Raw genomic sequence first — 24,073 nt, 5'->3', positions numbered from 1 at the left:
GGTGATGAAAAATGGATCCACTACGATAACCCAAAGAAGAAGAAATCATGGGGACCACCTGGCCATGCTTCAACATCGACAGCCAAGCCGAACATTCATGGAAAAAAGCTCATGTTGTGTATTTGGTGGGATCAGCTTGGTGTCGTGTATTATGAGTTGCTCAAACCGAATGAAACCATTACTGGGGCTCTCTACTGAACACAATTGATGAGATTGAGCCGAGTACTCAAGGAAAAACGTGCCCACTACTACTCCAGACACGACAAAGTTATTCTTCTGCATGATAATGCTCGTCCACATGTTGCGGCGTCGGTCAAAACCTACCTGGAAACACTCAATTAGGAAGTTTTACCCCACCCGCCGTATTCACCAGACATTGCTCCTTCTGATTACTACCTGTTTCGATCGATGGCACATGGCCTGTCTGAGCAACACTTCACATCATATGAAGATACAAAAAATTGGGTCGATTTGTGGATAGCTCCAAAAGATGAAGCATTCTTCCGACGCGGTATGCTGCCAGAAAGATGGAAAAAAGTAGTGGCTAGCGATGGACAATACTTCGAATAAAACATTAGGTACCGTTCTTTCACAATAAATGCCCAATTTTTGATAAAAAACGGCGGAAACTTATATACCCCTAATAATTACATTTAGATATTAATAAGTTTGATGAAAACGTAACAACAAAGCATTTATTGTCGTTCATTAATGTCGTTCATTCGTAATACTAGAAGCAGGAGATTGAGCATGCAACTTCACGTAAAATTTTTTATGTTTTCATGCTACAATCTTTTTTCATTGTAACACTAAAATTTCTTGTCAGATCTTAAAAACTTGCCACTATTGACAGATTTTAACTTAATTTAAATAAGTAAAAGTTGATTTTTTTAATTGCAAAAAATTTTTAACTCTTATTCTACCAAAGAAATACACGGGTACCCATTTCATTTGTAAAACAATTTTTTTAAATGTTCTAGTGGTATGTTCTAACGCCCTGAAATTTCATAAGTAAACTACATTGTTTTTTCTAGTTAAATTTTTTAACAAAAACATTCTTTTGGGATGATGTAACTTGAGCAATTTGTTGTACCCAGTACAATCCGCATAGCAACAGGAAAGCAATTAAAATTCCCATTGCTATGCGTATCGGATTCAAATTCCGTATACGCAAAAGTATCAAAAGACGCTGATAGATTTTCAGGCTTTCGGCCCGAAATACTATCGCGTTACGCCAGCTATTGCTAAGTCGCTTTCCGGTATTCGTATTTCGACCAAGCGTGAGAGCTGCATTTTGCACGAACACGATTGGTCGAACAAAATGAAAAATTTGTGAATAAATAGAGCGATAAAGGCAAAAAGCGACGGAAGAGTCAATCGAACAGCTGACCGGAACTTGCCGTGCGTGCCTTACACGTCGAACCGGTAACGTAATCCGGAGATAACGCGAAGAGACCTATATACCGGGTCGTCCACGAAACAACGTATACGATCGACACATAATTATACACCAAGTGTAAAAGGACAATTTAGAAATATACATATATATATACAGGGTGTCCGGGAACAAGGGAACTTACTGCTTTGACAATTTAAAGGAGATAAAAAGGGACAAAAAAGTCTTATAGCATTTTGCGATATTTGCTATAATTATAGAATTATAAAATAAAACGTATGAGCCAATGTGCGGTGATGCCGCGCCATCGCACCTAGCTCGTAGGCAAGAGCGCGCGGCGGGACAGATGACGCGTCGTTATTTGAATTTGCACGGCGTGACGGTCTGAATTCGTCGCACCGCGTGTACATACACTGCAAAAAACAAATGTGTTATTTTAGCTAAAACGTCTTCTTACACATTGGATAAATAACACATTTGATTTTTGCAACGTATGTACACGCGCTGCGGCGAATTCAGATTGTCGCGCCGTGCAAATTCAAACAACGACGAGCCATGTGCGTGACGCCGCGCGCTCTTGCCTACGAGCTAGGCGCGATGGCGCGGCGTCACCGCACATTGACTCATACGTTTTATTTTATAATTCGATAGTTATAGCGAATATCGCAAAATGGTATAAGACTTTTTTGTCTCTTTTTATCTCCTTTAAGTTGTCAAAGCAGTAAGTTCCCTAGTTCCCGGACACCCTGTATATATATGTATATATATATATATATATATATATATATATATACAGGGTGTCCCAGACCAATGTATAAAGATTATCACGATGAGGTAGAAGGAATCGAGATAAATGAAAAAATCTAATACTATTTTGCGATATTTGCAATAATTTTTGAGTAATAAAATATTAAGGTCAGCCGAATAAGAGCTCGCAGAGAGACAAGCGGTCGCTCGTCTGAGCCATAGGTCCGCCCACTGCGGCCCGATTGTAGGCGACAGTAAGTGGCGCGCGGCGAGGGAAAAGATAGTTTGGCATCGCACCGCGTTGAACCGGGCGGTCTTACTGCTCAGGCGACCAACCGTTTGCCTTTCCGCGCGCTCTTATTCGGCTAACTTTAATATTTTATTACACGAAAATTGTTGCAAATATCGCAAACTGTTATTAGACTTTTTGATTTATCTCGATCCCTTCTACCTCATCGTAGTAATCTTTATACATTGGTCTGGGACACCCTGTATATGAATATAAATGTTAGAATCAAGAGTGTCTACCATCTCTGACCCGTCAACGTGACCCTTCCTCGAGTCCTAACTCCTTGGGCACAGCAACGATCCCGAACTACCTTACCGACATGCTTGGATCAGCACCGGGCATAACAAATCAGATTTCTTTATACACCTATTTACTGAGAGTATTCAGATATCCATATATTTTGTAAAAATTTATTAATAAAAGTCTAAATTTACTAGAATGCTACGCTCTGGCCACTATGCTGCCCATATGCCCAGGCCGATAAGGTTTTTTTCGATGAATTCGTTCACAAAGAGAACGCATTTTTGTCCAGTTCGATCAGACGGCACGCCTATTTTACCCTCTTTGCGCCATCAAATTTCACAGACTAAACCCTAGATCGATTATAGATCGATATATAGATCGATTATGTGGTTTCACGCGCATAAACTCTAACGCGTTATATTCAATAATTAATCGCCACTAAAGTCCAAAATTAAAGAAGTGTTAAACGTTATCCCCTTTGTAACTTGAATGGTCATAGCAGCTCCCTATATGGAATCCATAATTATCCGATTATAAATACAATAATAACTTCTGTGGTTAATTATGTTGCCCAGAGATTCAGTTATGTGATATACTCCCGGTTTTGATGGCCGCTATCAGCTAATCAGCAAGCAAAACTCAATTTATGCTTCTGTTATTATTTAGGACTCTAGTCGTCATGTACAGTAATATTGTATGTTCTAATAGTTGTGTGTAAAAGTAATTTGTATAATAGAATATTCAGACGTAGAAATAGGAAATTTTACCTATTCTATTTATAGAAAGTAGATTGCACCGAGGTGTATGACAATAACGCATACGGCACTGAGTAAAGCCTTTAAATCTCTCTCCTTCTACTAATCAGAAGCTACGCAGAGCATGACCGTTCTCTCCATAAACGCGGTATAGAGAAAATTGAAAAATCCTTCAAAACTAACTGGAACACCTAATAGTACACATAAACATAAGATATAAATGTATATACATATAAGCATAAATATAAGCGTATATCAAGAATACAAAATATATAAAGGTACCCAAATACATATTTAGATCTTCAGTAAAATAAAAGTTAAAGAGATACTAAAGTCGTCAATTTTATCGACTGAATAGTGACACACACAATTTACAATACATACATATGGTTTACAATACATCATTGCATATTACTATATCAATATTGCATACACACATACGGATAAATTTTAACATAAACTTTTCACATTAAATTAGATGTCTAAATCTAATTCTAAAAACTTAATAATGTTTCTTCATGTAATTTACATGTCTGGAGACTCTAATTTCGTAAATATAGACTGCAGAGCTTTTATATTAATATTGTCATAACTTGATAGTTCTGAATCGTTTAGTCTAAGAAATGATAAAGACCTGAATTAAAAAAATTCTTTTCATTTTTTGTATAAAATCTATATTGTAGACATGTATTAATGTGTATATTTTAACTCATTTTTAAATCTGTAAAAAGAACACATACAAAAAGTTGTCAAAATTACGTTTTGTATTCAATCAGTAAAACAGGACGACTTCGGGATTCCCTAAAACTCCATTTTTTAATAGATTTGTATTTTTCTATATATTGTTCGCCATTGAGTTATTAAAAACTGACATTAGCAAGACTAATTAAAAAAATTATTTAAAGAAAATTACTAAGCTTGTTAAAAACTCAGCTCGCGAGCCAAAGCGCTTTCACCTCTCCATCGCCTTAATGAGACAGAGAGTAAACAAAAAAAGAACAAAATAGACGCTATCAGTTCTGCTGATTCTGTAACTTGTTAAGACAGCTCGGTATCGTTACAGTTGGGCAGATATTACATATGGTAGAAAAGCTGCGCAATGACACTGTAACAATACCGAACTGTCTTAACAAGTTACAGAATAGGCATGCTGGATTCGAAGTTTTAGTCCATTCGTTTACTGTCTGTGTCGCTCTATCGAAACAAAGAGGTGAAAGCACTTTGGCTTGCTTGGGTTTTGAACAGGCCTGAACTATACGGTCAAAAAATTTTAAAAAATGTAAGAATGTCTATGTATTAATCACAAAGTTATTCTCAAAATTTAATCAAGTTCTTATATTATGTGAAATGACTGGAGAACTTTCTTAAGGCTCAATTCTTTGCTCTATTCAAAATAAATTGAAACACAAAAATTATTATTTCATGATGATCTTGTTATGACCGTCTCAGCCTATTCTCAGTTAATTTATTGTATACAATATACGGTCGTATATCGATATCGTTTAATCGACTTATTAATTCTGCTTTGGCAGACCTTGCTTTTATTCCAATAAATTATTCAAACAGATAAGTTGTTGGTAATAACACTCTGGCCAAGATACAGCAGTTTGTAATGCATCCTTCATATCATACCAGATAGTCATCAAAATATTTTTTGCATGGATGTTAGGATTCAAGGTCGTTGTTGACGGTTGGCCGAAATTTATCCACGAGTTTGTGGGTTTAGGATTGTCGTATAATACCCACTTTTCATTACCATAGTTTTAAAAGCAATCTTTTTTAATTAAAATGCGAAAAGAATGCAGTGTCTCAAATGCTGTTTATCGACCGCCATTGTGTTCAGTTGTTTTGTGAGGTGAGGTTATCTTTGCCAAAGTATACAGGGTTCTGAATTCTAGAGGTACACACAAACCGCAAAATGGTAAGTTTACTATTTAGTTTTAAAACAAAATTATGACGTGAAATGTAAAAACTCCGAATTAATTTACACACCTAATATCTATGCGATACAGTAGAGAATGATTTAAAAGTAAGTTAAAACGTGTCCGAAAGCAAATGTTGACATATTGTATTCTATGTATCGGTTAATTACGTAATACAATGGTAATTATGATTGCGCACCAATTTCTATACTAATTTACATAATCTTTCTATTTTTTTGTTTTATTTTTAATATCAAAGAGTCTCTATCCAATTTAATATTCTTAAAGAATGATTTTTCTGTGTGAAATTATAAATAAATTCAATTAGCATTAATAATATTACACTAAACATAAAAGAATATATAATGTTATAATAATATATTACACTTTTGTGCAGGAAAAGCAATAAAATAAAAATTTTGCAAATTTGCTATTACGTGTAGATTATGTTCTATACATCAGTTTTCAATCAAGAAAAGTGAATAAAAATTAAATTCAAACAAAAAACTGGAAGAAATAGAAGCAAGAAAATAACAGAAATCAAAATAGGAAATTTAAGGTAATACTATAACAAAATATCAAAACAATAATTAGAATAGCAAAAGCTTAAATAATATAAATTATTATAAAATTATTTATATTACTTCTAGAAAACTCGAAGTAAGCAATTAGAATAATTTTATACTTTTTAACTTGTGTCATTTTTGCTGGAGTGTGATGTGTTTAATTACCCTATTTTTGTATCTGTTGTCAGTATTTTTGAATTCCGTGTAGATTGCCTCCTCCAATTCTTCCGCCAACTCTTCGGGACTGGCACATCCATCGATGACCTTCCCATCAACACGTAAAGCTGCCGCTAACAGTTCTCTGCATTTTAATCTGACAGCATCTGTTGTAGTAGGAGCAGGGAAAGACGCTTGTTTCCTTTGAATGTCTTTTACAGGTTTCTCTTCCTTTGCTTTTGTGTCGGCTCCATCTATCGTATCTTTCTCCTTCTTTTGATCACTCTCTTCCTTTGCTTTATCTATTTTCTCGTCTTTCTTCTTTGAACTACTCGATGACATAGAGTCTTTTTCTTTATTTGATCCTAATACCAAACAAGTTATCAGATTAATTATTGATTTGCTTTGCAAAATTAAAATTATACAATTATTAATATAATAATAACATTAACTCGACATATTTATAAAATTATATAAAATTATTATTTGGTTATTATAAAATCCAAAATTTGTTATAATGCCGTTAAATTAAAAAATAATTATAATTATTTTTATCAATTTTATGACTATGTCTTAAAATCTATTCTGTTTTTAAGATCATTGTTTTGTATAAAGAAATGCATAATAAATTAAAAAATTTATATTAATTTATTGTTCTTCATTTAACCCTCAACTGACACACTGCGCTCGTACACCCGGGCTATTTACAAAAATGCTTGACATTTATAAACCATAAGAGTTGGGGGGACAGAAATCGGGAAATATTTCTATCAATATCCCCAGTACTGATTCTTCATGATAGCAATCTCCGAGAATCAAATGAAAATTTTACACAGTCGTGCTTTTTTAAGTTATGTGTGCACTATGTGTCAGAAACGTACGTGGCATTAATAAAAAAAAATTAATTTATCTTCAACAAGTAAAAATAAGTTGATTAATAGCATTTTGTATAATCTTTTTTACTTTATTGTTATACTCTGATCAATGAGAGACTGGTTTGTTTCTGCGTTTTGACAACAAATGTCAAGATTTTACCACTGCAAGAAAAACATGTAGATGGCCTATGCAATACTTTTATGAGATGTTAGATCAGGCTAGCGTCAATTCGTTCATAATTTATAACTTACTAAAAGATAATCCAGAAAAATGTCGCAAAGATTACATACAAGATCTAACTGTAGCTCTCACTTCTGACGCATTATCTCACTTCTTCAATGTTGCAAACGGTATTGCGTGTATAAATTGAAAGTTCCTTAGATTATACAGACATTCCCAAAGTTCATGATCCTAGCAATTTGTTGGCAGAAAATAAAATGGCCAAACCAAAAAGATGCTCATTATGTCCGTCTACCCTTAATCGAAAAATATCGTATAAGTGTTTGAAATGTGACAAACCAATGTGTAAGCACAACATACTACAAAAATTTGTTGCAAATGTTCTATTTAAATAAATAATAAAGTATATTATATTGTATTTTGTTCTTTCAAGTTTTATAATCGAAAACAAATGATTTATTCTATCAACTCTTTTCTTACGCTAAAACCCCACCTAATTTCACCTTGAATAAATGCACTTATTGAAAATAATCGAAATAACAATATTTTTTTCTTAAAGTACATTCGATTACCTTTCAAAATCCGTTGAAAAAATCTAATGATTTTTCTTTCGACACTATGAATTAAAAATAAAACTTTTTGCAAGTACGATTTCTTCTCTTCTGAATATTTCAAATATATTCAATTTCTCAATTTTTGCACCTATTCATTCTTCTTTTTGACCTTTCGACGTATCGATTAAAAGAAAATTGTTTAAATTCTATGTATTACAAAGATATACGCAATTGAAAATGGTCAGGTGACGTACACTCATGTGTGGCAAAATATCGAATCCGATATAGTGTGCCAGCTCGGGGTCAAGAATAGATTTATTTTTATTTCTTAATTCATCATATCATTGATCATTTTTTCTTATTTGCATGTGTATATATCTCATTTGTATATGTATCAAATTTAATTATTTCAAAAATACTTCAGATTTATTCAATCAGATATACTTAATTTTTATTTAAAACTCTGAAATTCATATTCAATATTTCTGATATAATACTTCCAAAATGTAATTTAGGAATAATTCCATATTTTCTTAACATACATATACATTAATTCTTTTTTATGTAATATTTTTAGCATTTTCTGATTAAATTTACGATCCACATAAATATATTTTATGAAGCGTTGAAGTCCACAATTAGTTTTCACTTAAAAAAAATTCGAAGTTTTAAATTTTCAAAATTGTCAAAAGTGTAAGAACCTTATTAATTCCACATATGAAAATCGATTATATTTCAGTTATATTACATACCAGATAAAAACTTTTTCCAATTTTTAATAAGAGTTTTTGATAACGAAATAACTTCCTCGTCTCTGCTGGATTTTCTCAGGGCATTCACAGTCATTCCAATACGTGTTTTAGTCAAAAGCTCCAAGTCAACAGGCAATTTCTGAAGTATCTTGAGTAATTCCAAAGCCTGTTCTTGGCCCTGTTTAACAAAAAATGTTATATTATAAATAATCATAATCATTACATACAGTGATACTTTCAATATAACTAATACTGATATCAACAGTACTATATATTGACATTTTCTTGTTTAATTCTAACTTTCCGCACGTATTTTTAGTTACTTTCCTCACCACTTAAAAATTTATAGAATCCTGTAACTTTGACATGCTATATCTCTGTACAGAAAATATATTTTTTAGCTCATAATATATGAAATCAATACCCAAGAGTTTTATAAAAATGATAAATAAAACTCGAATCAAAAATATCTTATTCTCAAATAATTACAATTTAAAAAAAAAATTATGCTGAATAAAATAGCAAAAAATGAGTACTCAAGGTCTGTTAGACCCATGTATGGGGAGCTAGAGTTAATTTTTAAAAAATAATCATGACAAAAAGTAAAACATTATAATAAAATTATAGTTTTTAACAACAAATAATTCAATCTAATTATAAAAAAATAAAAACTTCCGTAAAAATCACCTTACAATAAGTCACGCGTGACAAAAGATAAACATTGGAAAATATAAAACCACACAATATAAGAATCAGGCCAGGGACATTTAAAGTACTTGATTTCTCCGATACAAGAGATACAAGTGAATGAATTAAGTATACTGTATTCTATGAGTAAACAAACGATATTTCCGCAATATCGCGATGACCTTAGATATTTTTTTAAACTGAACTTACACAATTTATCTTTTTAATTTTCTCTTTTTCTCTCTAACGAGAAAAAAAGGAACAATGACCTGTGCAAGAAATTCAAGAAAAGAAAAGATAATCCAAGTGGCAATGTACAAACGACTCAATGTTAGATCAATGTCGAATAATAAAATTTCAGGACTGACAGGCCAATATTAGCATTTGTGTGATAAATCTAACGCAGTACCGATCATCAACGTCATGCTTGTATTAGAATTTAATACTGATACCACTATTAGCCTCAGTATCAATTACAGATATAGGGTCACTAGTTTTTAGCCGTGCTATTATACTTAAGAAAATGCTGAACCTATAGGTGAACTTTCTCGACGTCGGTACAGTAGATTCGCGCGCAGGGTGAAAGGTAAAGGGAGGTGCTAACAACAATCACCGATGAGAGACTATTAAAGACCGCTAATCTTACGGGAATTTGTGTGACTATTAAATTTTAAATGGTAAACTGATAATATAGTACTAATTTTATGATTAATTGTTATCTTGATGTTTCATAGATATGTTTATGTAATTGTAATCCAAAAATTCTCGATTTTTATTAAAAACTGCAGTTTTAATGTTAACATTCAAGTTTAATTATCGATAGAGATAATAACTAAGCAAAAAGAATTGAAATGTTGAAGCAATATAGATGATGTTATTGCATTATAAGTATACTTGTTTATGAAGTATTCGTATAACAAAAAATCAAGATTTTAATAATGTATTACTCAAATATGTGTTAACAATCATAAATTTCTATCTATAGTCGATAACGTCATCGCTCTTCAATTACCGCCGCCGGGCCCCTAGGGTCATGATGATCACGAAAATTTACCCAGGGTTAACGGTCTTTAATAGTCCCTCGTCGGTGCAAGTTAACGCTCTTTGTTCAACGCATACATCTGTCTTTGTTTTTCAATTGTAGCGCCATCTGCAAAAAGATCTATCAACTACTGTTGCACACAATCACTGCTCTGCTTGCCATCGTTTACGTGCGCTAAGCAAAATTTATACACGTACTGCTATTTAAGGACTTTATTGTTAGGCTTTTGATTGAAATGGCACACAGTCAGTGTTGCTCGTTAAAGTTTCTTGCACGGTCGGATGATCTCATTTCATACATACGACCTACAGAACGTCAGTAAACGACAAAAGTTAACTTCGATAGGCAGATCCACGAGTCAAAAATAAATAAATGTTCAACTTTTTCTTCGATTTTCTTGTAAAATCTCTCATATCACTCTTTTTTTTGGTGCGTACTTTTAGTCTACAAAAGAATTTTGTGATGTTGAGTCAATACAAAAAATAAAGAAAACTGTAATGTATCGGTAATTCCTGTTGGTTTAGCATCATTTTAATATTGTATTAATACTTGGGGAAAAAGGGGCATTACTACTACTATTTATTATTACTACTACTTAAAACTCTTACTATATGGTCACTATTTATATCGAATAATAACATTTAAAATAAGAAATCATAATTTTTGTAATTTTTAAGAGGATGCTAAAGTCGTCCTTTTTTACTGACTAAACGTCAATTTTCGCGGATGCCATTTCTTCTATTTGCATTTACAGATATAAAAATCCTCCACAATTAATGCATAAATCTGTAAATGCAATTAGAAGAAACAGCGTGCGCAAAAATTAACGTTTAGACGGTAAATGATTCTTTCTAGAGCATTGACAACAAATAACAAGCTTATATGTCATTTATCTTAAATTTTTTTATTATTATTATAATGTGTTATTTTCTAAGCTAGCAAAATACGGAAAGGCAGCAGGATTAGATAAAGTGTACACAGAGATACGTATCAAAAGGCGCGGTCAAACCTCGCGTCAAGTGCACGCTTTAGCGAGTCGCAGACCGAGCCTCTTTTACGCGAGTCAGCGAGTTCAAGCATAACGCGATTATCAGATCTCAGCAACGGCTGAACCAATCAAGTTCAAAGTTGTTTCAATCGATAGCTTGGGGAAAATTTAATATATAAGTGTTTTTATTTTTTCTCTCCGTGCCATACGTGCGGTATCACGACACAAGTCCAAATTACGGAAATTTTATGTGTTAGATACGTCGTCATCGCCCTCGAATCTTGTGAAGTACACAGAGTGACCGGTGGCGCTCGCTACTACACTATCAGCCCGCATGCGACTATGAGTACGGTCTACTTGACGCTACAAATGCTTCTGACGCTTTTGCTTTTGTACGCTTCCATAAAACGGCCATTAGCGTTTCAAACGTGGCCAACGTTATCCAAGTAGACCGGTTAAAACTTTAGTTTAGAATATATTCATCGTCATAGTCAATTTAAATCAAATTAAAATTATAGCGCGTGTTGTAAAAACTTTTTTGAACCACTTACTTATATTTACAAAGATAATGAGAACAATTTAAGACACATTACAGAAGAAATCTTAAAAAATAATCAAATACCTAGAATTGAAAATTATGTTAAAAATATAATTCCATCGTTTAGTGCTATGCAATTCAAAGCTCATTTTCGGTATGTACTACGTACTATAATATTATTCTTATTTGTATGTACTCAATATTATCTTTTTTATTATATTTGCAAATATTGTAATTGTAGGGGTGGCTTAAAACACCTGTCCCGGAAAGTTTCGAAAAGTCCCATATTCAATCCTCATTATTCTTCTCTTCTCAAATCCTAAATAAAAAAATTAATAAAAATCCGTGAAATGCGTTTTCGGTCGCATTTATCGCGATGTATTGTTGACCGCTTTTCGCAATGCCGATTAGCTGGCTGGCGTAGTCCATGGTGTAAAAAGAAAGTTCTTTAATACTATGATTTATTATAATTGTACGGTCAAAGTTCTTTATTACTATGATTTATTATAATTGTATTATTCAATCTAGATTCGCTTTCTAGAATGCTACCTTCAACATTTGAATTCGTGTTAGACGAAATTGGAGAAAAATTGGTTCGTACTACTGAAGGCAACGAGATGATACCTACAGAAAAACAACTTCTGTTAAGTTTATGGTGTTTTGCAATTCCAGACTCATATAGGTAAGTTAAAAATCCAAATAAAATACAAATATGTATAGAAATTGAAAACTGAATTATATTAGATGTTTCAAAATATATCTTACATAGTGTGTGTATATTTATATTCTTAAACATACATATCACATTTATTCTATAATACAGAGAACATTTAACAGAACATAAAAATATGACATCATTTATCAATATTTTTAACATAAGTTTTCTTGTCATGTTTATTTTATTTATATTATATTGTGTTTTATTTATATTGTATTTTACATTACATTTTATATTTTTTTAATTTTAGATCAATAATTGAGCGATTTAACGTAGGAAAAGCTACTAGCCCAGAAATTTTAGATCAAAAAAGAGGCTTACTTCGGTAAAATTTAAGGCGCATTTTTTTTTATATGGTTTCTCCTGTAACCTAATCCTTATTTTAGAAAAAATAAACAAAATTAAAGTATACAGTGGTTATGTCAATAAAGAGCTAAAATTGAAGTCAAGAAGGTAAAAACGTGATGTCAACCAAATATATAGTATTCTTCTGACAGCATCGGCAATTATACTCATTGTAAAGAACATCTTTTATTTTTACATGCTATCACTAGATGTTATACGACTTCTGCACTCTTCAATAAAGGAAAAATAAAAGCTTTGAAGTTATTACAGAAATGTCAAGATTTACAGCGTTCAGCAGAAGTATTTAATCAGGAAAATTGTCCACTAAATGTAATTGTGGATAATGGAGTACGTTTTCTCTTGGCGATATATGGAGCTCCAATCACAGAATCTTGTATTAATAACTACCGATACTTGAGCTTCGCTAAATTGATAAGATTCAATACATCTGTCAAATTATCCTTACTCCCACCAACAGTTGCAGCCGCTCAACAGCATCTATATCGCGTCTATTACCAGGTACAAACTTGGTTAGGTAATGAGATAGATCCTGAACAGTGGGGATGGGTAATAAATCATTATTTATTGGAGCCCATAAAAACTTCATTACCACCTGCGCCGGATGCACTTCTCAACACAATTTTTTGTAATTGTACAAAAGATTGTGGGTCTAATTGTGGCTGCAGAAAAGTGGGATTGCCGTGCTCTGCAGTTTGTGGTCATTGTCGTGGTCATGCTTGAATGTCACTCCTGATAATAATATTAACATAGAAGAATCAGAATATTATGAAATTAACACCATAGATTCTTTCATATCAGAGGAAAATAAAAATGTGCAAGGCAAAGTAGGAGAAGAAGTATATATAGAAGAGATGCCTAAAATTCACAGCAATGATGAGGAAGAATAATTTTATTTATTTACTGCAACGCACAAGGAACATTTTTTTATTTGTGCTATGACAACTTTTGCGCAACTTGATTAACATCGCATTTTTACTTTTTTGCTTCTTGATTTCAATTTTAATTCTTCATTAATACACCATCCAATGTATAATTTAGTTGATTTTATTTATTTTTTAGAAAATATGGATTAAGCCTACAGGGAAAACCATGTAAAAAAAACGCGCCTTATATTTTACCTCAAAGGTGGTGTGGAAACAAAGGTATTGCTATTAGTGTTCTGCGGACACTTTGTTGGCCGTATGACGTGAAAACGGTTGTTCGTACATGAAAAATGTATAGAACATTTTTTGTAGAGAACAGTTCAATCTACAATTTTTATAATAACCATAATTGACGTACAACTAATAGAAAGCGAGATATTCACAAAAAATCAATTTTTGTGACCTTTGACCTCGAATAACTTTTGAAGCTAACACGATATCGATGGGGACTTTTTGCACTTTGTTTATAATGCCTAAATAAAGGTGTGTGCAAAAATTTAGCTAGGTGGCATTTTTTCCGAAGTAAAATCCTAAAATTCCTGGGCTAAAAAGAAATTGAAGCGGAGCTGGTTTAAAAAGTTCGATAAAATATTTAGCATCACGTATTCATATTCGTATTGCGTTTTAACTTGACAATGGCACAAATGCTCATTGCAGTGTAAAAGTGGCAAAAGTTTTCAAGCTCTTGCAAAATGTAAACATACATTATGCACACAATATAAATTTATCGTGAAAGAGGCAATTGCTTATCCGCATCGAGAGCATACAGTATTAGTATTTACAGAAGGTGATTTTGATCACAGTAACAACGAAAATCATTGTCGTTTTGTGCAAGGGTGAACAAGAAAAATATATGCGGAAAAGCTTAAAAAGTTGTCACCTTTAGCATTAAAATTAAAACTACTAAATGATACGCCAGAAGATGTTCTAAAAATGGGTAATTTGAATTCGGCATAATTTGCATTATCTGGGGAACTTCTTCAAAAAATATCCAGCGAAAACCATTCAAAAAATGATCTTCATGCAAATTTCATCAATTTCTTGTCTAAATTAAATGAACATTTACGATGAACGTACGCGATGAAATATTCGACGGGTACATTCAAAGTTTCTCGGTGAAACCATTTTCAGTAGCAATGTATACCAAAAAAGAAATTCGCTATTATTTTTCGCAAAAACAACGATTTTTATACTTGGATGCTACTGGAGTTTAGCGTTAGTACAAAAATCAAATATTAATTTGCACTCCAATACTATTTATTATTATTATTGCATGGTCGTTCCGGGAGAAAAAAATTTCGGATTTACCGATATTTGAATTAATTTCGGGAAAGCATGATGCTGTCACTATAGAAGGTCATCTAAAAACTTTTGTAATAATGATGAAAAAAATTTCAACGACAAAAAGTGTTCATAAAAGACGGATTTCAGTCTTGTCTTGCTTCATGCATATTCGTCGGCATTTAATAACATGACCTTATGGCAATATATTCAATTGATATTCAATATCACCGAGAAAAAAAACTATGATGAAATGAAATTTATCATTATTCATATATGTTCTTCTCACTTTATAAAAACTGTTATATAAAAAGGAAAAAAATGTTCTCCAAATAAAAAGAACCAATGGCTGCAATGTACAATTATTGGCATACATACCAGTAAGCTTTTGCATTGCAACAGCGTAACATCTACTACAAAAATGTACGAGTTGTTTGTACAAATATCTGATCTATCTAAAAAAGTGAAAAACTTTGATTCCATTATTACAGCTATACGAAGAGATAGAAGCGAAAGAGAAGAAAGCGACAGTGACGATGACAATTCAGACGATGGCGAGGATAATAATTACGATGATAATAGTGACAACAAAGAGGTTTCAGAGGAATGCACATTATCGGAGGCGGAAGAAAAAGAGGCAGAGTCTACAACGAGCAACTCTCCGTATTGGAAAATTTTTAAAGCTATTAAGATAAAAATATTAAAAGACACAACATGCACTGACACCAAAAATAATTTTTTCTGTCAAAAATTTGTTCGATATATTGCAGACTTTTTAATGCCCTATTTTCCACTGTGGTTTGCTATAAATCTTACAAAAGTAGGTTTATATCGCGACAACAATGCTCCGGTGGAAAATCATTATAAAATTCCTGCGCCACGACTCATCATGCAGAATTTTAAATTTATTAAGGGAAGTTTGAAAGAACGAAAATTCTCATTAAAGACCACGAGACAAAATAAGAAAAAAAGTGAGGAACGTGATAATAATCCCGTAGAAAGTTGGAAAAGACGACAGAAAGGACATTTAAGATCAAACAGATTCCTGAAATATGATAAGTTCGTTTCTGCTATCGGTAAGCAGCCTACTTTTACACCGCAGCTGTTAGAATTAGCTAATGTTTCTGAGGTGCAAGTTGAAACATTAAACTTGAATAATGATGATGATAGTATCAACATTTTATCTGCTTCTATGAATTGCGACGAGGATGTTGAACAAAATTCCATGATTGTTGAATCATGTTGAACAGCTAAATACAGAGAAAAGTTTATTTTCGAATAGCAATACATATCCTGACAAATTCCCTTGCATACAAACTAACATAAATGGGTATTACCTCACAAATGATAGTTTTATGACATTTCAGCCATACAAATCAGTTAGGAAATCTTAGCGATAAAATAATTAATGCATTTTTTTAGTGCATGCAAAGTGAAGCTGAACGTCTAAATTTTTTTTTACTTGTGTTCGATACTATGTTTTGTGAGAGCATTCTATGAAGAGGCACTCTCAATAACAGATTTAGAAAATGGGGTACATTGTTCAATGCATAGACAAAAGATGCTTGGCTCATTCCAATAAATGATTCCAATCATTGGACGCTGCTCGCGGTATTACCTAAAGAGAAGGTAATAATACATTTTGATTCTCTCCATGGCAACCCTAATCAGATAATTTTAAATAAGATATTAATGTTCCATCCAGATGAAAATAAACGTAATCTGGAATGATTGGACATTGTTCATACCGAATGACATACCGTCACAAATAACGGTTGGACTCGATGGCAGTACCAATGCTGAGGGTAATTGCGGTGTCCATGTCTGTAGCTGGGCATATATTATAGCCACAGGAAGAATAAAGCCTTTTCGAGAAGAAGATATGGACAATGCAAGAAAAGGAATTGCGACATATCTTACAAAATCCAAAAGTGAAATAAAAAAAGAAAAACGCACAATAAAATCAAACGCGCTTTTATTAAACAGTGATATGAATTGTCCTAAAAGCCTCAATGCAATATCTTTAACAGCAAAATCCAAATCATGTCCATTTGGATTTAAAAATACGCTGGGCTAACTACCAGCAACTTTATTTGTTTATTCATATTTTCAAAAATATAAAGTGTTCTCATATCCAAATGTTCAAGTATATAATTGAGAATTTTCTATTACCATGTGTGTAACTTCTGGCCGCTACACGTTTGAATTTTTTTAATAAATAACGAGTGCGCGATACTAAAAAGCACAAAGTTTATTGGTTTCCTCAAGTCCCACCCTACATTTTAAAATTTTTTCTGAACCTCTACCACCATGCGTGTGACTTCTACACGACGTGGTCGCTAATTGTTAATAATAATTTTTTAATCAGCAATTACTTCGCGATACTAAAGAATTCAAACTTTTTCGGTTTTCTCATGTCCTATCCTACATTTTAGAATTTTTTCTGAAGCTCTATTACCATGCGTGTGACTCGTATACGATGTATCCGTTAATTGTTAGTAATAAATTTTTAATAAACAATAAGTACGCGATACTGGAAAATTCAATATGTTTCAGTTTCTTTATGTCCCAATTTACATTACATGTATTATTCTCATTGAATTTTCTATAGAAACACGTCTTAAAAAGCAATTTATTGCCTGGGGCCCCGCCGCACCACTATTCGCCCCTGGCTTTTCGGATCTGGCCGCTGGAAGTGGCCGCTAGCTTCAGCGTCATGAAATATTCTTGGTATAAATTACGGGCCATAATTATCATTTTGTTATTAATTTCAATTCTAAACCACCAGAAGCTTGAATTGCATTAAACATTTGTCTTTGTGCAACAATTGATTGCTTACTTTGATTTTAATCTCCTTATTTATTGAAAACCCTCTCTCAATAAATGCATTTCTCTGAAGAATCAATATTTCTTTCGTAAATATCTAAAACTCATTAAAAGTAAACTTATCATTAAGAACACATCTCCAAAAATAATCAATTCTTTGGTTCTCTCTCTTGCACTCCTTCAACAGTTTATTGAAACATTTACCAATAAGACTTACATTGTTTTTCAATCAAATTCCTTATCATATCAAATCATTCCTTATCAGATAGTTAATCATCTTCGAGAAATTTTAGAGTTACATCACTTTAAATAAAAATTAGAAAACCTTGCTAAGAAAATAAGATCACAAAAAAACTTATCGCTATATAATGAGTACTCAAGAGATTTTTCCAAAGATTTTAAGCAAATAGTTTTTAACATTGACATATATTTCTAAATTAAAACATTTCTGAATAGCCTTTCAATTTGCGCAGCTTATGAATTGAATAACTTAATTCAATATATTTAGCAAAAAAAAAGATTATTATTATTGTTGTTGTTGAGATTAATTTTTTCAATATTTTACATATTTTCAAAAACTTCAGACAAACCGTGAGATCTCTTATTATACCTGTTAAAAAATATATATAAAAAAAGAATAGGTTTATCTGTTTGAAATTCAATCAAAAATGATTCTAAAATGAAACAAAATGAAAAAAATTCTAATTTAGATTTTATCAATTTATCATTGATAGCGTCAAGAATTATTTTGTAAGAGAAGATAAGTATTCATGTCTTTATCATTTCTGTCGTTTTTTTCAGATTATGTTCTATGTATTTTTTAAAATTATTTAGCCATCTAACAACATATAACTTTAAAGATAACAATGTTGATTTCGAATAGAAAGTATAATCTACTCTGCAAAGATTTTTTTAAAATAAATTATATATAGCTCTTAAAAACTTAATTATTTCCATTCAATTGCTCCCATTTTTAAGCTGCTATTCATAATATGAAGTCCACATTAATTCATAGAATCAAAATAGAAACATTTGAATTATTGTCGGAACGAATAGAAAACTGTAAACTTTTAATAAATTTTAAGTATATATTAAGGTCCATAGAGATTTATAGCATTTGTCTTAAATTTAAAACTTTCAGTTCACTCTTAAACGCACATAAAAGATTTTTTGTAGTTGAATGACCAAGGAAAACTGAATCAAAATATCTTACATAGACTTTATCTAATGTTTTATTCCAGTAGTCAACTGCAATATCTATTTGTTGAAATTGTGAACTCTTGTTTAAACTTTCAAAAAAAGTGACAAAACATTCATTTTCAATATTATCGTTTAACAAAATATCATAAAAATAGAATGCTAAACCATGAACAATCATGTATACAATTTTAAATCGGCTCAATTGTAAATTTGTTGTTATAGAACTGTCTAGGAACATGTTTAGAAACTTTTTATGAGCGACCGTGCAACTGGATATACTAAATAAATTACAGTAAGCGGCAAATTTAAATTTTATCATTGGGCAAGTTCAAACCAGCAAAGAGTAATTAGATTAATACATTTTTTATTCCATAACTTTTCCAGATTTTCAATTATTTCCATATTTTATTTTTTAATTCCATGACTTTTTCACGTTTTCCATGATTTCCAGTCCGCTAACAACCCTGATAATACTTATTGTAATTTTTTATTATTTAATATAACAAACAATTCAAATCTTATATATACTACTTGTGTATATAGACTACTTTCCTAAGGAATACAGTTTTAACTTTTTTGACGATACTTTTAACACAAATCGACATGTTGCTTTTCATTTATAATTTGATTTAAAATCAATCAACACTCTTTGGTTATGGTGGAGAAGAAAGTCGAAATGTTTTTGACTGATTGAAAGATATTAGAACGCATTCATAAACCAGCTCCCGGTATTTTGTTTGAATCTTTGAATATACAGGATATTAAAAAAAACCATTGAGCATTTATTTGGTAAATAGTGCAATTCATACTAACTATAAGTAAAAAAAACCTTAATGAACATAGATCAAAAGCTCAATCATTTCTGAGATATAAACATTTTTATATATTAGTACCATGAATGACTTACTTGCTTCTACTACATATCGCATGTAATATTTACCTCACAATCAGTGTTTATAAACTGCGTTCTGTACGTTCTTGTTTAATTTCTATACATACTTCATAATAGAAAATTTTATTAGCAATTAGTCAGTTGTCAACCTGTGATTGCAGATGTATATATTATTTAACGATTATATAATTATAAAATATCGTACTAAAAATATCAGCGTATTATTCTAATCAAGAAATAGAGATATACTAACATTGCATGTGACACGTAGAAGCCGGTAAGTTATTCATCATGCTAATATACAAAACTGTTTATATCTCAGAAAAGGTAAAATTTTCGACCTATGATCACTAAAGCTTTTTTACTCAGTATGTATACTATCTACTATATAAATGCTGAATATTTTTATTTAACATCCTGTATACGTATAATGTTACACTATGTAAAGTTCCACTGTGTAAGGTTTTTGTTGGAACACAATTAGAGCTCTAAACTTGATTTCTGATACACTAATAACTAATCGTTTTCTTTTATACAGCTTAGATTATATAGAAAAATTTGACTGTACAATGGGCTTCTCAAAAATTTTGCTAAAGAAGAGAAATAAAAGCACTTAGTTACAACTTGTTAAGTTACAACTTGTTAAGATACAACTTGTTACAATTGTACAGTCACAATTTCTTAAGACTACAAATGGATATACACGCAGCTCTAATAAATAAATTTTATAAATCCAAAACAAACTTAGTTAAAAATTAAAGATGTTAAGCACAATCATTCATTTTCACAAAATACGTTTTTTGTAAAGAGATTAAGAATAAGAACTTGTTTCTTGTTACACAACAAAGATCTGATCTTAGACCATGTTTCAGTAATGATATAATTAAGCTTCTAAAGCTTAATATGATTATCTGGATTGAAAGATAAGAATATGAGTTGTAGTACTCAAAATAAATAGTTGCGTTTCTGGATATACCTTTTAGGTGCATCCAGAAGTGCAACCGTTTATTGAGTAGCACTTGAAGATGATTGGTTGGATCCAGAAGAAATTATCTTTAATTGCTACTTAGCCGCTCAGTAAACGGTTACGTTTCTGGATGTATCTAAAAAGTCAAAATTTTCGTGCAAAAATCAAAGATCGAGTATTTTTATAGAAAAACTTTCAAACATTAATTTTTTTCAAAATTGAAAAATTTTTGGTATAACTTTGATTTTATAAATCGTAAACAATTAAAAAAACTGAAATTTTCGCCTTTAAACACACTTTTAAATGAAATTATTAAAAGTTATGTGTAATTTTTCCTTCAATTATTTATTTAATTACAATATACAGAATTTGATTTCTCAACGCCACTTTCTTAAAAAAATTACAGAAATCTAACATAAATAATAAATATTTTGAGATTTCATACATAATAAAATCATTTTTTCGATTTTTTTTAAAGAATTAAAAAATTGTATACCACAATTTAATTAATTTTTTATAATTTAATTAATTTTCATAATTCTTCAAATATGAATTAGTTAAAAACTCCATTTTTTCAGCAAATTTATAAAAAATCTACTATAGATAACAAACATTTTAAAATCTCATACATACACATGATAGAATCACGTTTTGCAAAAAAATAAATTTAATAAAAAATGGTCAGATCCAAAGATTCCATTTGGCATGGAATGCCCCTTATATATAGATATATGTACGTCTATTATATTAATTAATAAATTAATAAATTAAACGCGTAAATAAATTAATATAAAATTATTTCATAATAAAATTATCAATTAAATAACGAATTTTGTTAACCATTAGAGGACTACAAAAAATAAAAACGCACAAAAAATAAAATCAGATAAAAAAACCTAAAAAAAATCTTACTAGGTTTATTTTTTTTTTAACCCTAAGTGTATCACTGTGTTATCTATATTACAGTTAAAACACTTTGTGATGGAGTGTTACACTGTGTCATCTATGTATCTTGTTGGAAAACAGGCATACATAATACAGTGTGCCTAAAAAATTCTTAGTCTAATTTTTTCCTTCAAAAACAAATGGAGTGATGTATTAGCCAACAGCCGAAATAGTTAATATAAAGTATTGTATCTAACATATTCAAATTTTGTTAATATCTGATTAAAGTAATTAACAAGTTTTTACTTAATGTTATATCGTTTTGTATCACTCCTAGACCTGTAAAGTTGTCACATTTTATTAATATAAGAAAATAATTACAGCCGTAGCAGCACTTTTCGTAGTTCTGGAGTTGATTTTTTATAAAAAGAAACAAAAGTTCCACATTTTTTTATAATAAAAAAAACAAAAACGAAGAAATGATGTGCTAACTTCAGGAATCTAGCACAATCCCTCTTTAAAATAAAAGAAAATAATAAATATTTCTCCCTCTTTAAAATAAAAGAAAATAATAAATATTTTTGAAAAATTCCCATTAGTACTATTCAAATTCTATTACTAATTATAATTTTAAAAAATTCAAACAATTAACATTTTTTTTACATTTTAAATATTAAACATAGTAAAAATGTAAAAGATATATTAATCTATTAAGTTTTTTTCAAATTACAATCAGTGATAAAACTTGAATAATACTAACTGGAACTCTTATTAAGTAGTAATGTCTTCTTGTATTTAGAGGGAAAGTAGGAGTCATACTAGATTTGCAAAATTAGCATATTTTTTGTTTTTTTTTAGAAAATAAAAAATGCAAAACTCTTGTTTATTTTTATAAAGAATTTTGGAACTACAAAAAGTGTCAGTAGAATTGTCATTATCTTCTTTTATATTAATATAACATCAATTTTTCAACTCGATCCATTTCATAGACTCTCTATATTGAGTCATATCATTTGTTTTCTGTTCCTGAACTTTTTGAACTAATGTACAGTCGTAAGCTATAAAGTTGCAACACATTTTCTTCAATTGTTTTTAGAATATAGACTTGCTCATTGAACGGTGAACGTCACTTTTTACCTGTGGATCCAACCAATTAAGCATCGAACTATCTAACCATAGAAGAAAATGTGTTGCAACCTTTTAGCTCACAACTGTACATTTGAAATAAAATATGTAGGTTTGTTTTAAAGTTGGCGAAAATGAAAAGCAATGTTTCAGTGTAGTCTAGTGCAGGAATAGAAAACAAACCCATAACGTCATGATGTTTTTGCCTTTTATAAGTGCATATAAGATATCTTTATAATATTCTTATATAATTGTGATTCATATATTCTATCTAGATCCATGGATATGTTAAATTTTTGGTAATGTAAAATGTAATAAAATAAAAAAAGAAAAACTAAGCAACATTATAACTACAAATCGACATTGTGTCACATATGAATGTTTCATTAGTAGAAAGCACTGTTCTGTATGAGAAGTGATACAAAACAATACAATCAAATACGCAGCATTTTAGTCGAGTATGATTGTGATGACTTGTTTCAGTTAAAAAGCACTGAATTGTATACTGTAAGCTTTCCGTTTAGTAACACAAGTCGACACAAGCGTCGTTCCATCTTACTACTCGTTGAATACCAAAAAAAGATAGAATGGTATTTGTGTCGACTTGTGATTAAAGGAAAAGTTAACACTCCATGTTATACAGTATCACCTGTTTAAGTTGTTGGAAAGCACCCATCGTTGCGAGAGGAAATGCGCTATTCTTGCGTTGGAAGATCTCGTCTTAACGCGCGCGCACTCTGGCCAGTATACTGCGATCTTTATTTTACTCACTTATTACTCACCGTCCCGTCTCCACTCGACATCTTGTTGAGCTTCTTTTGTATACGCAGCACTTCCTCCTCGGCGCTCATTGCAGTGACCACACAAAATTACTGCACAAAATCGGTTGTAAACAAACGTGAATTCGAACAACACTCGCTTACGCTCACGATCGTATCCCACGATTGCAGTTCCGCGACACGAAGCGGTGAACTTGAAGACTAAAAGTCTTTAAAGTCTATGGGCAGAGAGGAACCTGAGAGGCGCTATGCCGGTCTTTTTTCTGTAACGCTCAAAACTCCCGGCGCACTAGCGACCTCATCCATTTTTGCCCGGAATGTAAATTACGAGTATGTTCAATAGAAAGATAGAAAACACATGTCGTTTGTTTTCTGTTCCTGAACTCCCTAAATTAGTGTACACCCAAGGACTTTGATTCT

The 24,073-nt window shown here is 31.2% G+C and overlaps 1 protein-coding gene across 4 annotated transcripts in view; it reads right to left on the bottom strand.

Moving 5' to 3' along the window:
* Positions 1-23,866, bottom strand: part of LOC105201594 (transcription elongation factor S-II) — a 35,422-nt gene extending 11,556 nt beyond the window's left edge. Inside the window, exons 1-3 of one of the 4 annotated variants that reach the window (XM_011169660.3) lie at positions 23,657-23,866; positions 8,437-8,614; positions 6,084-6,439 (exon numbers count right to left, since the gene is read on the bottom strand). In XM_011169660.3, the coding sequence (XP_011167962.1) occupies positions 6,084-6,439; positions 8,437-8,614; positions 23,657-23,725 (603 nt within the window). In that variant the 5' untranslated portion in view covers positions 23,726-23,866. Of the gene's footprint in view, positions 1-6,083; positions 6,440-7,240; positions 7,448-8,436; positions 8,615-23,523 lie in introns of those variants that run through there. The other 3 variants (XM_011169661.3, XM_039446681.1, XM_039446684.1) reach the window with 3 other exon arrangements.
* Positions 23,867-24,073: the final 207 nt, after the last annotated feature.

This window comes from Solenopsis invicta, chromosome 1, assembly GCF_016802725.1.
Source record: "Solenopsis invicta isolate M01_SB chromosome 1, UNIL_Sinv_3.0, whole genome shotgun sequence".
Taxonomy (NCBI): domain Eukaryota; kingdom Metazoa; phylum Arthropoda; class Insecta; order Hymenoptera; family Formicidae; genus Solenopsis; species Solenopsis invicta.
Note: the sequence above shows the minus strand (reverse complement) of the source record. Positions and strands in the feature narration are given on the sequence as shown.